The 16,391-nt window shown below is 38.1% G+C and overlaps 3 protein-coding genes across 3 annotated transcripts; all 3 read right to left on the bottom strand.

Annotated features, from left to right (window-relative positions):
* Nucleotides 1-498: 498 nt before the first annotated feature.
* Nucleotides 499-7,346, bottom strand: LOC137748139 (vacuolar protein sorting-associated protein 35A). Its single transcript, XM_068488232.2, has 21 exons — nt 7,125-7,346; nt 6,894-6,990; nt 6,633-6,756; nt 5,966-6,151; nt 5,777-5,864; nt 5,527-5,583; nt 5,334-5,423; nt 5,103-5,225; nt 4,468-4,602; nt 4,102-4,218; nt 3,501-3,740; nt 3,364-3,429; nt 3,144-3,233; nt 2,563-2,652; nt 2,296-2,385; nt 2,117-2,185; nt 1,947-2,027; nt 1,675-1,782; nt 1,470-1,573; nt 1,076-1,189; nt 499-993 (listed from the first exon to the last, which is right to left on the bottom strand). The coding sequence occupies exons 1-21, from the start codon at nt 7,215-7,217 to the stop codon at nt 783-785; spliced, it is 2,373 nt and encodes a 790-aa protein (XP_068344333.2). The 5' UTR covers nt 7,218-7,346; the 3' UTR covers nt 499-782.
* Nucleotides 7,347-8,428: 1,082 nt separating this feature from the next.
* On the bottom strand, nt 8,429-12,694 carry LOC137747299 (uncharacterized). Its single transcript, XM_068487388.2, has 3 exons — nt 12,321-12,694; nt 9,678-10,002; nt 8,429-9,565 (listed from the first exon to the last, which is right to left on the bottom strand). Exons 1-3 carry the CDS (start codon nt 12,399-12,401, stop codon nt 8,721-8,723), a joined length of 1,251 nt encoding a protein of 416 aa, XP_068343489.2. The 5' UTR covers nt 12,402-12,694; the 3' UTR covers nt 8,429-8,720.
* A 610-nt stretch (nt 12,695-13,304) lies between these two features.
* LOC137746585 (heavy metal-associated isoprenylated plant protein 27) lies at nt 13,305-14,591 on the bottom strand. The gene is made up of 2 exons (XM_068486602.2): nt 14,447-14,591; nt 13,305-13,813 (listed from the first exon to the last, which is right to left on the bottom strand). Exons 1-2 carry the CDS (start codon nt 14,525-14,527, stop codon nt 13,427-13,429), a joined length of 468 nt encoding a protein of 155 aa, XP_068342703.2. The 5' UTR covers nt 14,528-14,591; the 3' UTR covers nt 13,305-13,426.
* Between the last annotated feature and the right edge of the window lie 1,800 nt (nt 14,592-16,391).

The following is a 16,391-nucleotide window of genomic DNA, read 5'->3' as shown; positions in this document are numbered from 1 at the left end:
ATAATGTACCTTCCAGTTTCAACTTTCAAATGGTAGCGGGAGGCGTTGTAAATTTAGTACTATAGTGTAATAGTAATTCTTTTATGGTATTCCTTTTTACTTGTGAGGTCTTAATTTCGATTTTGGTCGAAGGTAAGTTCGAACCAAATTATTATGATTTGCCATTGTGGCCTATCCTTAAGTCCCCAATCCTCTAGTGTAAATGTATTGTTATTTTAGAAGGGGGAAAAATTGGAGAAATGGCGCTACATATCTTTTCCCCCGCCAAATGAGCAGACCCTTGAACTAACGCTTGCAACGAAACAATGACCAGACCAGAGATCCATGCGAGTAAAATCTTTTCATGGAACGATTGCAAGAAGTTAAACTGGAAAAACAAACCCAACAAATCTTCGAAAGAAAAGGTTTCGAAGAAACAAGGCTCGGGGATGAACAGAACTCCGAGTAGAAGATACGACAGACGCAGTGTAGTTTCAAATAACCTGAAGAAAGATGTGGTTGGTTCTGATCGAAGTAGATTCAAATTCAAATATATGTTGTACATTTGTACCATTGCAGTACCACAATCAGTATACAGAATTCCTCGACGAGTGATTACCCAAAGTAAACGTCCTATAGACCCATCGGTCTCGGAGGAAAATTCAGCATCGGGGAGGATAAAGCATACAATCTACTCTCTCAACGAAACGACGTCATAAAGGATGAATTCGGTTCCTAGCATCCACCAAGGCAAACTTATCTGCAGCTCTCGCATTAATAACATGCATTCGCTTCGCAGCAAGTCACGCCTTGATGGGCTCATATCTTTCACCAACTGCACCGCCTTTCTGCTTCTGGAACTGAATGTACCGCAGTGTGCTTTTAAAGAAAGCATCTGTAGATGGCTCTGCTAAGGCCGAGTCGCTTTGCAGTTCAGTTGTAACCAATTCAATCAGGCTTTGGACTGAAGCAACCGTTATCTGTGGGTTCCCCTTCTCGAAGAAATAGAGGTACCTGAAAACACAACAAAGTAAAGCCTTCTCTTTCCGCAATAGAAGAAATAGAAAAAATTGGCTTTGGCGTCAGCAACTATTACTTGTTCAGTATTTCAACAAAGAGCGTTACTGAACCGGTGCTACCCCGTGCAGCATTGGACATCTGTTGGGCAGCATTAGCGATTCGTAAAGCTCGCTTTAGGCAAATCAGTACCCTGGATAGCAAGTAAAAGAAAATTAAAACGAATTATAACCAAACAGAACAATAGCAGTTTCAAAGTATGAACCAAGGAATGGCTCCGCTAAGATTCTTATACTCAGAAACCATCCCTTCACTCCTCTGTCCATTTCCACTTAACTCCTAACTGTCCTTCATACAGTTCTTTCGCCGTGAACATATCCTTTCGGCACAATAAAGAAAACTGACATGACTTGCACAGCCATAAGCACAACTAAATGGGTTTAGTATAGAAGCCAAATGTTAATACAACACACCTTTCTCCATCCTTCATGCTCTCATGATCATCGACCCAGAAGAGATGTGAGCAAGCATAAACAGCTCGGCACTGATCAGCCTTCTTTAAAAGCTTTGCCGAATACTGGTCAAAGACAAGGCATTAAGTAAGGTTTTCAGTAGAAACGGTTCAGTAGAAACAGACAGGCAGCATTATAACTAACGAAATTATGAAATTATGATTACCCCTGTGGCTTTGTGAGTTAAAGTATCCCTGTTCTCAACACCAAATACATGCATCCTCTGGAGAGTCCCGATTATCAGATGAATGGCAGTCACCTGTGCTTTCGAATCCTATTACAGAAAATTCATGCAAACAAGAAAGATTATATACAATCCAGTAATCAGTATTCAAAATGGAAAGAGTAGACACAATCCAGTGTTCCATTGAAATCTTAAAAAAAAAAAAAAAAAAAAATATGAAACAGGTGAAGAGGCAACCAAATAGGGAAACTCACTGAAATTTCTTCTTCGTAAAGAATATATGCTTGGGTGAAGAATTCATAGGCAACGGGTTCCAAATCACAGTCATTTGCAGCCTAATTAATGAAAAACAACAGGCATTAAAATTAGGGATAACATTCTTTAGGTCATGCCATTTATTTGAAAACCGAACATTTCAATGTACCTCAGCACATTGCAAATATAACCGTAATGCCAGTTCAGGTGCTGGAACATTCAACAAAGCCTCAATAGTCTGAAACAATAAACCAGAAGTGTTACTCAATAGCTAGAAAGATCAAAGTCTAAGCTCAAACTGTGTAGGATATACGTGTGAGCTCTCTGAAAGCTTTCGCTAGCATTTACCTGAGTCAAGAGCTGAAAAATTTTCTTTGGTGTGGTTGATGCATCGTCTCCAAATGGATTTTCTTCCTGGGCTTGCAATTTCCTAACCAACTGCACATAACAAAATAAAATCAGACGAACACCACCAAAAAGACCACCAATTCCATTACTCACACCATACTAGTTTGAGAAATTTCAACAACAAATCGACAGAATTAAAAAAAGTTGACTAGCATCAACACATAATGTGTCCAACTGTTAACATGATTTAGATAGACAGAAGCAAACCTTTAGAGAAGACAAAACTAGGGGAGGGATAGTAAAGGGCAAACGCGTTGGTCCTCCAACCAGGATGTGCTTCTTCACAGTACATATGATCTGCAATTCAGTGCACGAATTGTGGCAAACATTAGGGATGAATGGTGCTCCAGTTCATGCAAAATCTCTTGAGAGAAAAAAATCAATAAACAAAGAGTAATCTACATGTACTTCAATTTCTAAAATATATACACAACATGAATTTTCCACGAGTGATATTGCCATGTCTGCCAACACTAGGACCAGTATCCCATAAGCAGGGGTGGGGTGGCATGAAATCAAGGCATGAAAACTCACTGTCACATCAGTTCAAAATGCAAAAACCATTTTCAAGTGCTGGTAACATTTTTCCATATATTAGTACAGAAACATGAGAAAACAATTAATTATGACTCAATTAAAACTTCAAGGGAATATAACTCAGGAAGATTTCAGAATTAAATACTTGAGAAATCCTCACGGATACTCTTGTAAGGTAAGATTATAAAGACAGAAGGTATGCAGAGATATGAAATAGGCACATGAATACCATACTCAAACATATCCAATACCTTAAACATCTCTTCGGGATCATCATTAGAAAACATTTGAATAAGTCGCGCAACTGAATTTTGCTCCTCCTTGAAATCTTCTTCATCAACCTAGAGTTGAAAGAGAAGATATGCTCCACCTCAAGTGTATAGATTCAGAAGAAAATGCACAATATTGTGGAAGCCTAGAGAGGAGCTTTGCTATCATCAATAAATGTATGATCGATAACACAGAAATTACCTCATCATTAAGAGTCCCATCCAAATCCTCAATAAGTCCTTTTATTAATTCAAACAAAGCTTCGACCTGTAAAAATTGCATTCCATGTCATTAAGAAGCAAACTCAGTCGAAAGGACAAACCATTAGTTAAGCATACCTTCTCGGCAGTTAAAACATGAGTTGTATTTTTCATAATGCTCTGAATTATAACAGTAGCCATGACTTTATTTGTTCCACTATCAAGGAATTCCAGGACGCGAGGATAATTTGTAAGCTTCAAAGCCGTGACAATATCATTATATTTCTCAAGTGGAGCGCTTAAAAGTGCAACCACTTGTTTTGTTGCCCTGCTGTCTTGAATTTTTCCTTTTCCAGAGAGTTTCTTAACAAATGAGCCCTGGTGAAAAGAAAATAAATGGTGGAAATAATTACATATGTGGTGACCTTTTATAGAACAATATATATATTGATCAATCAATTTAAATGATAAGATAAATCAAATCTGTGCCACCAGACTTGCAGCACAAGAAATTTATTTACAAGAACAGACTTTACTGGATTATATGTATAGCATAACGTGGAAAATTACGGTTCATCCAATGTATATGCAAAGAAAAATTTGCAAAGGTTGGACTATCCAATTTCGGGCCACATGCAATTTGACCAATAAAATCCGTTTCACTTAGTATAACTTTGATGCGCATAGACGATAGAACTGAGCATAACTATGTTAAGAAAAGTTTGTCAAGGAAACATACCAACACTTGATCAGCATAATCAAGTCGATCAGGGTGCACATGGAGAGTGAATTTAAGAAGCGATGAATATAGAGTGACAACACCGATGATAGGCATGTCAACTTGTGCTTCAATTACCTGCATTGACATATTGTTTAAGTATCAAAACGAATGCAAACAAATACACAAAAACACAAATACCAAGACAGGAAAGCATATAGATGCAATGAACACTTGGTTACAGTTATACGTACTTATACTGCAGACAAACAAGGTCACAAAAAAGCTCTATGTGCAACCACTTGGTGATAGTAGATATGAAAAGAGATAATTGAAGCATGGCACAACCCTGAACTTAATCATCAATTTATTATACACTAAGATTACCTTTCCAATAGCATTGCTCAGTTTTGAAAAAGCTTCTACTTGTAAAAACTCAGGCAATACTTCTGTGCTTGAAGCAGCATAATTTGAAAGTCTTTCCATTAACTGGGATAGAACTGTCTTAATATCAACAGATGGCTGAAACAAAAAATGAAATTAGACAAGAATGGCAGAGAAATGTAATAAATTAAAAATACGATGATAAATATTATGAACACACAAAATACAAAGTTATCTAACATTCTTAATCAAATTTCAAACAAAAGACAAAAGGTTTTCCAAGATTAAGAGTATACCATAAACTATTTGACTATCATTAACTTATTTTATATATGAAGCAAAACACAAATGCAACATTCCATGTATCAATTCTCGGAGACATGATGCTCCATGCATCTTCCTATGAAACATTCAAAGCATTCCATATGGCTTAAAATGAGTGCAACAAGTCATAAAACAAAATGTAAAAAATCTCTTACAATAAGAAGGTACACTCCAAAACCAGAACAAATGACAAAAGCACCTTCAGTTTCAAAAGATCAATGCACAAAACCCCATAATGCAAAATAGAAGAAAAGTGACATGAATAAAAAACAATACAGGGTATTAATAAAATTTGTGCATATAATGTTACTGACCTGAAGTTGGGGGCAAGCACCCAACAATACGTCAAGAGTTTGCAAGTGGTACTCATCGGGAAAGACTTGAATTATGCAATCCATCAAATAAAACTGTGCAATCTCATCCTTACAATTGACAACCTGTTAAAAAAAGCAAGGTGATGAAGCCATTTTTTATGGTTAAGAGGTGGAAGTTACACATCATAAATATTAAAGGATCGATTAAAGATAAAACAGCATCAATCGGACCTGCTCCAGGACTCTGGGAAGCACGGCATCTTTGTACAAATCTAAATCAACACCTTCTATCTGGCTTAGGACGTGCAAGTTTTTACCAACCTAAAGGAACAACAGACATAGAGAAGCCTTCTGTAAGTGTACAGTGCATATGCGCACAACAATATAGCAGTGAAATCAACCAGCTACCAGTTACTGATATTACAAGATCACGTAGCTCGCTCCTTTCTTTCTCCCGTTTCTCCTTTTCCCGGGCAGGTCCCTGCAGACCAGAAAGCCGGAGAGCAAGCCTCAACTCAGGATCAGCTAAGAGTATGAATGATTCAAAAGCACTACAACACCTGCATGACCAGAAAGCATGCCCTCATGACATATTTTTACCTTCATGACATGCAAGCATTGTGGTACCTGTGCATGTCTAAACCTGAGAGCTCTGTATATAAGTATCAACCAACCTGATGTTGCATCCGCACCCAAAGTTTGTTCATCTCAGTGAAATTTTGGAGCACAAACTCAACAGCGTCCTTGACAGTGTCGGCATCTCTGGGCAAGTTAAGGATTATTGACAAATCAGATTGAATCAAATGAAAGAATACGATCATACACAGAAAATAAACATAGGAATGAATATCTGATTTCCTTACCCTTCATATTCAGAACCAATATCAGGCAATTTGTCCCTACTCACTTGAGAAAGGTAACTCCTTAAGAATAGCCCACGTACAGGATTCTGAACGCCACGGGACATTTCAACGAGATCTTTTAGGACATCCTTAGCAGGAGCTTCCTTAGATTTGATGTACACAGAACCTACTGTACAGAGAAGATACCTAATAGAGATCATAAAATTCACTTATAAGCTACAGAAATGCTATAGCTATGCCTTGTTCTTCACTTAAGATAAATTCGATGCACTCAAAGGAACACCCTGAAAGGAGATAGCGTCCAACTCATAATTGTATAAATCTACATTACAAAGACATTGATAATAGATCAAATCATGAATTGTAATTTCTGCTTAATTTTGGGTCTTTTTTCGATAAGGTTTAGTATTAGGGAACTTTTCAAATTGCAGCATGTTAACGATTTACAATCAGAATTACAGTATCTGAAGGAATACGACCACAATGCCAACTAGGAATACGACCGCAATGCCAACTAGGTAAGTAAGACTTTATGTGCAGCATAGTTCATAAACAAAAACAAATTGGATTATCTCCCGGGGACTTTAAGTGAACTACGAAGTCAAAACCTAAATAAAGCAATTGATACATGTGCAACTGAAGATTAACTAACATAATTAAGACTTACAATCTAGGCAATATGTTGCCGGCGTGCTGAACAAGCTCATAGAGATCAATAATGGAGCAGCCGCGCCGGGCCTCCTCCTTGAAGAACATTTCCAATTTCCTCAATTCGTCAAACGCCCGCATATCTGAGGCAATTCAAACCATAAATCAGTGAAATCACCATCCACAAACTCGCAAACATTCGGCATTTACGAAAATGCAAAAACGAAGCAGAATCAATTTCCAAATCCCTCCGGATCGATGAGAAGTAATCAAAACTTACAGAGTTCGTAGTACTTGTGAGGGGAAAGCTTCGAGGTCCGGAGCTCCGACAGCATCTGAGCTGAGTACTTGAGCGCGTCTCTGAGATTGTTCGAGTCCTGATTGAAAAATTTGCAGAAAAATTGAACGAAGGAAAACAATTTCACTGAATTTTCAGCGAACAAAAAAATTGGTAGAAAATTGGAGGGAAGAAGATCGAGGGTTTGTTTGATTGACTGATTGAAGGAGTTACCAGAGCTCGGTGCATATAGAAGGCGTTCTGTTGGAGGCCGGCGATTCCAGCTGCCAGCCATTTCTCTTCATCTTCAACTCCGTTCGAGATCATCTTCTCTCTCTAGCTCTCTCTCTCTCTCTCTCTCTCTCTCTCTCGGTTGCGTTTTGACCATACTGGTTTTGGCCACAACTGTCTGTCCAACTCGAGGTCTGTTTGGATCCGGACCCGATATCATGGGTCGGTTAAACTGGTTAGAGGTCAGGCCTAACATAGCAAGTGATTCAGGCTCGTGCCTGTTTGGGCTTTATTTAAATGGGCCGAGCACGATTCGGCCCGATCTCTTTTGTTTTCTTGACACAAACAATAGTTTGAGCGTAGATTTGGAACTTCGGAACTCAAGTGTAAGAATTGATGTTTTAATCAAGTGAGATACGAACCACTTGTAAATGTCCAATTTCTTTAAATCCTCTAGTTTCATAAGTGCTTTGATGCACTTTTGGTTCTGTACTTTTCAAATTGGGTGCATCCGAATCAAATTTGACATCTAAAATTCTGAAATCCAAACATGTAGAGACTAGAACGAAATTGGAATGTATATTTAAATCTTTTTTCCTTTTTGGGATTAAAAGACTCTTTCTATTTGAAAACAATATCATGGATTCAACTTATATAAAATGATATATAGTCGATATTTTAAATCATAAAACTCAAGTCCCCTTGGCACATCCAATTAATTCAAGATATTTCAATTTTTTTTAGTACATCAGTATTTTTACACTAGGGGGAGGGAGAGTTCGACTAAGCCACACAATGGACAACCTAATTTGATATTGAATTCATCATTCACGAGATTTGATACTAAGACCTCTTACTTCCAAGTTAAGAAAAATATCACTAGACCATAATACTGAGTGACAAAATATATTTTAATTGATATAATCACTTTATGCAAATATGACTGCAAATGAATTTGCTGCTTAACGACAATTACATGAGTTGTTAAGCATAGTTTACTAATATCCCCAGTAATGTCATTTATCAGTTAAAATCCAATATGTATGAGTTAAAAATCCATATGATCAACAAATTTTCCCAATAATGTAATTTTTCGTTGACCCCACACTATTTTTTACCTTTCACAATTTTTATCATTTTGATCATCTTCAATTCATTTCAATAACCGAAAATTGTAAAAATTGAAAAATGTGTAAAATATAAAATGATAGCGCCACCCAAAACTAAAACATCTAACGCAGCGACGTTGTACCCGATTAGAGCCAAAGTGCCAACTACCAAAAACCAATAGAGAAATGCCGAAACAGTTGACAAAAAGGAAATGATATTATAATCGATTCAAAAGAATTGCAAAGTTTGTGATACATCAATATGCCATCTACCCTACAAAAACAAATCCTTTCATTCCCCAAATCTCTGCCGTTGCTGTTTTCTCAACCCAACCGGGAGTCGCTCTAGGCACGAGAGAGCAAGCAAACCAACACCACCAAAGCCGGAAACAACCTCTTCACACCTTCAGTACCGAAAAACTATCAAATACAAAGTTCACTGGCGCTTTCAGCTCCTCACTTGTCAATCTTCCACTTTCCAGGCGGGGGTTTAGAACGGTACTGTGTATGGCAATGCATATATATCGGACTCGGGGAAGAGGCAAGCACATGGCCAAGACGTTGCGTCACCATAGCTCAGGCTGTCACTGACGACTGTAGGTTTCTCAACGCCACAATTCCATTTTGTCTTTGCCTCGAACCATCCCTCATCGTCGACATCCATGTGAAGACATTGTGAGAGAGGAGGTTGAACCCAGTTTTCAATTAGCTCTCTGTATTGTGAAGGAAGAGAACCACTGCCAGACTTCCGGTGTTTTTCTTTACCACGCCTGGAAGAGCGTTCATTGCTAGCATTTCCAGAAGTAGCGCATGGATGTTGTCCCTCCTCTATGCCTTGTTTAGGAGCAGGTTCTTGCAGTCCTACAACAAAGGCATTATCTGTCCTTCCTGAGGAAGAGCAAGGCTGTTCTTGGCTGGGTAGCACTTCTGGACCTTTGGGCCTTTGGAGGAACAACCAGGAAGGCTGTTCCTGGCTGGGGAGAACATCTGTACCTTTAGGCCTTTGGAAAGAAAACCTGGAAGGCTGTTCCTGGCTGGGTAGAACTTCTGCACCTTTTTGCCTTTGGAGAGACAACCGGCAAGGCTGTTCAGGACTGGGTAGCAAATCTGGATCTTTGTTCCTTTGAAGAGACAACCGGCAAGGCTGTTCCTCTTTGGGTAGCACTACTGGATCCTTGTGCTTTTGGAGAGGCAACTGGCAAGGTTGTTTCTCTCTGGATAGCACCACTGGATCTTTGTGCGATTTGAGAGGGAACCGGCAAGGCTGCTCCTCACCGGGTAGCAGTTCAGGATCTTTGTGCCTTTGGAGAGGCAACCGGATCCGAAGAATGCTTGCTTCAAATAATAATACATTTTGAAGGAAGAATATCAGTGCCCATGAGAAGCTAACAAACCCAACAGGCAAACACCCTTCTCCCAAGTAAGGAAGAAACATAAGAGCACTCACCAGAATTTTGCCTGCCATCAGGGGGAGAGTCCTGCTTCTGCCTTTTGTTGCTGTTAACGGTGCTATCAGAAGAGTTCTGGGAACCAACTGGTTGCTCATGTTCTTCAGTAAGGTCACTCTTGTCAAGGTTTTCCGTTTCATGTTTTCTCTTCTTTCCATAGTCTCTACCTTTCTTGTCTTCTTGGTGCCTTTCAACTTTGTGCCTTTTCTTATGACTCTGCTTCTTATTTTCAGGCTCCCCATTTTCTCGAGCCTTCTTTTCTTTCTTCTCTCGTTTTTTCTCCCTCTTCTTTTCTTTAATGGCCTTCTCATCTTCTCTTTGGAGCTTCAAATAACAAGAGTAACCATCAACTTTTGAACTCATTGGAAAAGTTTAAAATACTGTCACAAAAACAAGCATTCCAAAGCAGACCAAAAATTGTTGGATAAAACATAACATCCTTATTAGATAATTATGGAAATCAATAAATCAACATTGAAGACAACCAATGCGGATGATCTATGACGAGAATTTTGGTTATTAAACTATTGTTTTCTCTGTATACAATGTATTAAAAGCGTGAGGCGTGGGCGAGGCGTCCGAGGGATAGCCTAGCCTAGGCGTGAGGCGTGAGGCGAAGCCTCACGAGACCTAAATTTTTTAATATATACACTGAGCATACACATATATTATATTAAAAAAAAAAGTTTATAATCAATAATCACCCTAAGCACACACATATATTATAAATACATATACACATATATATACATATATTATATATATATATATATATATAAAATAGAGGATGAAAAGCACAATGAGCACACATATAACAATGCACGTAGACGGCACACACATCCTTTATATAAAAAATAAAAATCAGAAAACAAAGCAGAGAGATGATAGTGCAAGGAAGAGGTATGAGGTAGTTAAAACCCTACCCAAAATTTGGGTTTGGGAATATTAAAATTAAAAAAATTAAAAAAAAAAAAAATCCCCTGAGGCACGCCTAGGCGGCTCCAGCGATGCCTTTCGGCGCCTTACACCCACTCCCTCAAAACAGAGGCGTCAACCCTCAAGCCCAGCCTCACAGGGCGCCTAGGCGCACCCTGAGGCGAGCCTTTTAAAACATTATCAAGTGATAATTGAATTTTTCATACATGTTCATGACATCGATAACAGAGTCAACATTCCAAAAAAAAACCTAAATCAACTTTTTCACACATGCTATAGACTGCACTCTTAACTTTGCTACATAGAGATCAGCACCAATCATAGCCAACAACTAAGGTGAAACTTAAGCAATTATGCCTCAAGGAGGACTCGAACCAAAAACTACATGGATTCCCAATTATGCCTTGGAGAGGACTTGAACCTCCACGCCCTTAAGCACAAGACAGTATTGAGTCTCACGTGTCTACCATTTCCACCACCAAGGCATCTTCAAGCAAAACTGCACTAAAAGAAAAGGAGAACTTGAATCCTACAACATATGCCACACCCGAACACACCAGGCTCAAGGTGCTATTTATCTGACCCTACCATCTATGAAATAACCGATCAAATAAACTAAACCTGCGCTTACCCAAAAAATCTACTATAGTACAAAACTCATAGCTGTAATTGCTTAAGTTTCACCTTAGCAACCTTTCAGCATTATGACTTTCTAAGGACACACTTGAATTCAAAGGTCACTTCCTAATCCACTACAGTGCAAACTCACTCTTGGTTATGTGTTGCCACTTCAAACTTGAGTATGTAACTCAGTGAGAAGTGAGAACTAAAATGATCTTCAAGCAGCCAGCACATAGTAGAATATGTACTTGCCCATCTCAAATCATTCATCTCATATGCATAAGCAAGAATGTCAAGCAATCTCATCTAACACATCTCAAATCATTTTCACTAATCTGCCACACAATACAATCTCAATCCCAACCTAACAAGACTCTGAAGTGCCTGTAAAAGTATCATGTTTTGTTGTTTGAGTCAAACAACACGACAATGTGAAAGCCTAGTACCAAGAACAGGTACCATCGCTCACACACGTCAAGCACACAACTAAAGCCATAGGAAGGTTTTAAAAGTACCATTATCAATTCCTAAAAGGAAGATGACAGACACTGATGTGCCACATGCATGAACACAAGCTACAACACTGCAGAACCAGCTCAGCTTACAAAAAGAAGGCCAGGAATTTGTGTTTCTATAGCATTTTTCTATCACAAATGGATGTAAAGTTCCGCACACGCTAGAGTCCAGTGGCAAACAGAACACTCAACCACTCAAGAATTCATGTCAGGGGCTCAAAATCTAAGCCAAAGTTTCCGATTTTGGCCAATCAAATTTGGCTCAAGCCAACAAAAACCCAGGAAGTGAAATTACGTTTTGTAACGATTAATGGCTTCTATTTGTTTCTATGGGGAACTAAAAAGTGTTATCGATTGTAAAACCCGTGATTCAGCTCTCGAATTCACCCCATTTCCAAATTTTTCTCTCTCTATGTTCTTACTTTTTTCAGGGCATTCTATGGGTTCTCTTATCTACACAAAATATGATCATACGAGAGCTGAACAAACGCATCAATTAACGAACCGAATCGTACAATAAACGTCGAGCACAAATCCAAAAACCCATAAAGCAAGGATTGCTCAACAAACCTTAATCGAATCGATCAGGGCCTCATCGTGGATCCCCTTCTTCACGTACCCAGGAGGAGGGTACGGAAAACACCGAGACATTTGTGATACAGTAGCAAATCAACCAACCAACACACAAAGCAAATCGAGTCCGAAACAATTCGATTTTTCTCAAACCCTAGCTCGAACGAGGTCGCTTGCTCGCAATCGACTGCGGCTGGGGTTTCGATACTTGTTTCGATCCTTGTTTCGGAACACAAATGTCCCGCGCGCAGACAAAGGTTTGAGTAAAAAGGGAGGGAACTCGATCTAGGGTTAGGGCTTGGAGGGGAACGAATCGCTCGAGAGCGAAGAGCTTTGGAACGGGAGAGAGAGAAGCCCCAGATCCAAATGGTGAGCTAAGACCACAAACAGCGGTATTTATAGTAGGGATTCCTCTGGCTGGCCGACGCGTTTTGGGCACCACAAAATCAAACGACGTCGTGGTCGCGAAGTGTGGCTGTAAAGCAAGGGACGTATCTGTCACTCCCAGACCGTTTACTGTAGGAATACAATTAGTCCAGTCCAACTTAATTGCTATCCCAATTCAGCCCAGTATCTTTGGGCCTAAGCCACTTATTACAAATGAACCCAGTTTTAAGGTCCATTTGTACAGACAAGTATAGACCGTTGAATTTGATCTCAATGGTTGTAACCAAATCAATTAAAAAATACTTACATTAAAATCGGGTCATAAATAATCCGTCAACAACAGTTCTTTTTTCAACTAAAAATTTTTCATTTTTCGACAACAGTTAACTCTTCACAAATCATGTCGTTTTCATTGCCCTAAACTCTCCTGTAAACGATTTCAAACAATTTCAATCACCTTCCACATCATCAAAATTGTTTAGTGTTCAAAACTCTGTTAAAGTTGTCCAGTGTTTGTCGCCTCCGACACAGCTTTCGAACAAGATGAACTCATATGAGATGATAACACACACAATGGTGCCATAAGACCCAAAATTTTCCCTCTCTCTGCCTTCTTCACACTTCAGGCAAACTTTTTTCATTTCCAAAACACTCTTAAGCAATTTTTACAGCGACTATTCAAAAAAGTGCTATTGGAATTTCAGCATATCATTGGACTACATGACGACACACGCATTTGGATTCTCGTCACTAAACGCCGTCGTATACTTCACTTCAGTGGAGCTTGCACGTGCGAGAGCCGAAGCCTCGGGATCCACCAGCACGTTCCGCACGTACCCAGGTGGGGCCTTCTTGTCATAAGCCTCCGGGGCGTAGGGATGCGGAACGACATCGTACGGCACGTAAGGCCAGAGCTCAGCCTTCTTCCCCGTTCGATGCCTAACACGATGCAAGACTTTGTCGGGGTCCACATAGCCAATCACAGTGAGCTTGCTCTGCTTGGGGTCCACCTCAACCTCCGTGACTCCTTTCATGCCTTGCACTGATTTCTTCACTCTTCTCTCGCACCCTTCACAGTCCATCTTCACTTTAATCTCCACCGTCTGATATAAAAATAACAATAAAAATAAATAAAAAAAGAAACAAAATGCACGGTTATAGACTAATATTGCATCCAATGGGTTTCTATCCAATTGGTACTAAATTCAATTTAACTTTTATAAAAAAAAAAAATAAGTTGGGGTTAGGGATTTGAAATAGTTCAGAACGAGCTACAAGTATATACAGTCGAACCTAATATCTTTTTTATATAATAAAAAATATACTAAATTCCGATAGATCAATAATCAATATTAAACTCGTGACAAAAATCCAATTAATTAGAAAAACGAAATAATTATTAAGGAATATTCTCTATACACTTTAAAGCGCGATTTTCTCTAATAGTAAATAGATCACTTATATCAATAAAAATATAGTATGTCGGGCATATAATATTCATTACATGAAAGAACCATATACATCGTATTAGAGTATCTTCTACTCAAGCACCATGTTCGATTCTTCCTCTCCAACTATCGTTATACAATAGACAAAAAAATATATGCATCGATTGACCACATATAGAGTATCGCATGTACTTGAGCATCGCGTTCGATTCTCCCCTTCTAACCATCGTCCTTGCAAACGTTGAAGTAAAAAACTATACGAAGAAGTGGGAATATAGCAGCACTTACCTTCAATTGCTTGTTCTTTTTGAGCTTTTTACTACTACGATGCCACTCTCCAAGCTCAGAGACTTTACTGAGAAAACCCATTGCCACACACACGTGCAAAGATAAAACTAGAAAAAGTGGGACAATGCTGCTTACGAAGTTATAAAACCCTAAAGTTTGCCTTGCAGGTTGCAACATATATATACACATCAGCATGACCCTCCAAGCTGTGCTGTGCGTGGTAGCTGTAGATGGTTGGCACCTGTCTCTTTATAAATGTGGAGTAATCTAGAATCTACACGTTGTTGCTGGGCTGGGTTTGGGCTTATCACATTTTTGGGTTGAGTTTCATGGCAATCTATAAACAGTGCAGAGACTACAAAACTTCTAGTTATCTCGCCGTGCAATATAACGAGGGGTCCTATCTACATTTTTTTTTTTTTTTTTTAGTAAACCATCAATTTTCTCTCTGAACTATTACTAAACTTTTGATTTCTCCCCGAACTTTTTAATTAGAAAATTAAGAACTTAAACTAATTTTTTTGGCAGATTTCCCCCCTACCGTTAATTTTCATAGATTTCATCCAAATTAACGTTAATTTTTATTATGTGCAAATCACGTAACTCTCCTTTGTGGACAAAAGTGTCACTTCACTAGACCTTCAGACACAACTAAGAATGAAACGACTGAACTACCCACACTTGTTGTGCACACGCTACCATTTAACAGAAATTTGGATGGAATGAATGAAAAATTAACAGTAGGGCAAATCGGCCAAAAAAATTAGTTTAAGTCCTTAATTTTCCAATTAAAAAGTTCAAGGGGGAAATCGAAAGTTAGGTGGTAGTTTAGGAGGCAAACCGGCAATTTCCTTTTTTTTTTTTTTTTTTTTAAAAAAAAAGTAATAAAAAGGGTTTCAAAACTTTAAGTTTTAACAAAAAAAATTATTCTATAACTTTATTTAATGATAAAGACAAGAGAAAGAAGAAGACGAAGAAAAAAGAAAGAAAAAAGAAAGAAAAAACACCTAACTAAAGACACCTGCAAAGAGCACCCAACCAATCCTTCAATTGCATAACCCTTTGACATAATCCAATCATATTTTATTCCTCTAAAATTAAAATTTCAAATTGAAGTGGGTTCCGTTTGATTCAGAATCACATATGAGGCGGTATGGTTAGGAGGGAGTCGGTTAGGTGTGAGTTAGGATGGTTAGGGGTCATCATTGACAACATTGTTGGACTCATCACCCATTTTTCTAGTAATGGTATTTAGCTATTGGCCATGCATGACTTTAACGGCGTGGACGTTGATCTCTATCATTTTTTTTTTTTATCATATTATTGCATTATGGTAAAAGAACTTGAAAATCTGGAACAAGCATCTACCGTTAAGTTTCATAAATTGTGTAGTATCGTTAAGTTTCATAAACAGTGTAGAAAGTTTCATTAACAGTGTATTATCGTTGAGTTTCATAAACATTGTAGTACTGTTAAGTTTCATAAACAGTGTAGTAAATTTCATAAACAGTGTAGTATCATTAAGTTTCATAAACAATGTAGTAAGTTTCATAAACAGTTTGTGTGAGGGGCACATGGGTCCGCACGTCATTTTTGTTATTTTATTTTAAATATTAAAATTATGTCTTTTTCATTAAAATTTTAATTTTTTTTTGTTCTTTTTATTAAAATTTAAGAGTTCTTTTTTATTAAAATTTAAATTTTTTTCATTAAATAAAGTTATAGCATGATTTTTTTATTAAGATAAATTTAGTCAAAGTCCTTTTCATGAAAGTTTTCTTTTTTATATATTTTTTTAATAATTTTTGTTCATTGATTTTTTTAATTTACTTATTTTCATGATTTAAGATTGAGAAAAGATTGTAAATGATAAAAATGGGCGTGGGTAGTACGGAGTGAGGTTTGGATTTTGAAGTGGTAGTATTGAGTGCGTAGGACGGGTAAG

This window comes from Pyrus communis, chromosome 2 (assembly GCF_041283825.1).
Source record: "Pyrus communis isolate YQ-2024b chromosome 2, ASM4128382v1, whole genome shotgun sequence".
Lineage (NCBI taxonomy): Eukaryota > Viridiplantae > Streptophyta > Magnoliopsida > Rosales > Rosaceae > Pyrus > Pyrus communis.
This window is presented reverse-complemented; position numbering and strand designations above follow the sequence as displayed.

Excerpts from the sequence above, each read along its gene's own strand:
- LOC137748139 (XM_068488232.2), bottom strand. The coding sequence starts at position 7,217 with ATGATCTCGAACGGAGTTGAAGATGAAGAGAAATGGCTGGCAGCTGGA. Across the intron at positions 5,584-5,776 it reads GGGTGCGGATGCAACATCAG|GGACCTGCCCGGGAAAAGGA; the intron begins GTTGGTTGATAC and ends TCTGGTCTGCAG. Across the intron at positions 3,741-4,101 it reads ATTATGCTGATCAAGTGTTG|GGCTCATTTGTTAAGAAACT; the intron begins GTATGTTTCCTT and ends TCTTTTCACCAG.
- LOC137747299 (XM_068487388.2), bottom strand. The coding sequence starts at position 12,401 with ATGTCTCGGTGTTTTCCGTACCCTCCTCCTGGGTACGTGAAGAAGGGG. Across the intron at positions 10,003-12,320 it reads CCCTGATCGATTCGATTAAG|CTCCAAAGAGAAGATGAGAA; the intron begins GTTTGTTGAGCA and ends TGTTATTTGAAG. Across the intron at positions 9,566-9,677 it reads TGATGGCAGGCAAAATTCTG|CAAGCATTCTTCGGATCCGG; the intron begins GTGAGTGCTCTT and ends TATTATTTGAAG.
- LOC137746585 (XM_068486602.2), bottom strand. The coding sequence starts at position 14,527 with ATGGGTTTTCTCAGTAAAGTCTCTGAGCTTGGAGAGTGGCATCGTAGT. Across the intron at positions 13,814-14,446 it reads AAAAGAACAAGCAATTGAAG|ACGGTGGAGATTAAAGTGAA; the intron begins GTAAGTGCTGCT and ends TTTTTATATCAG.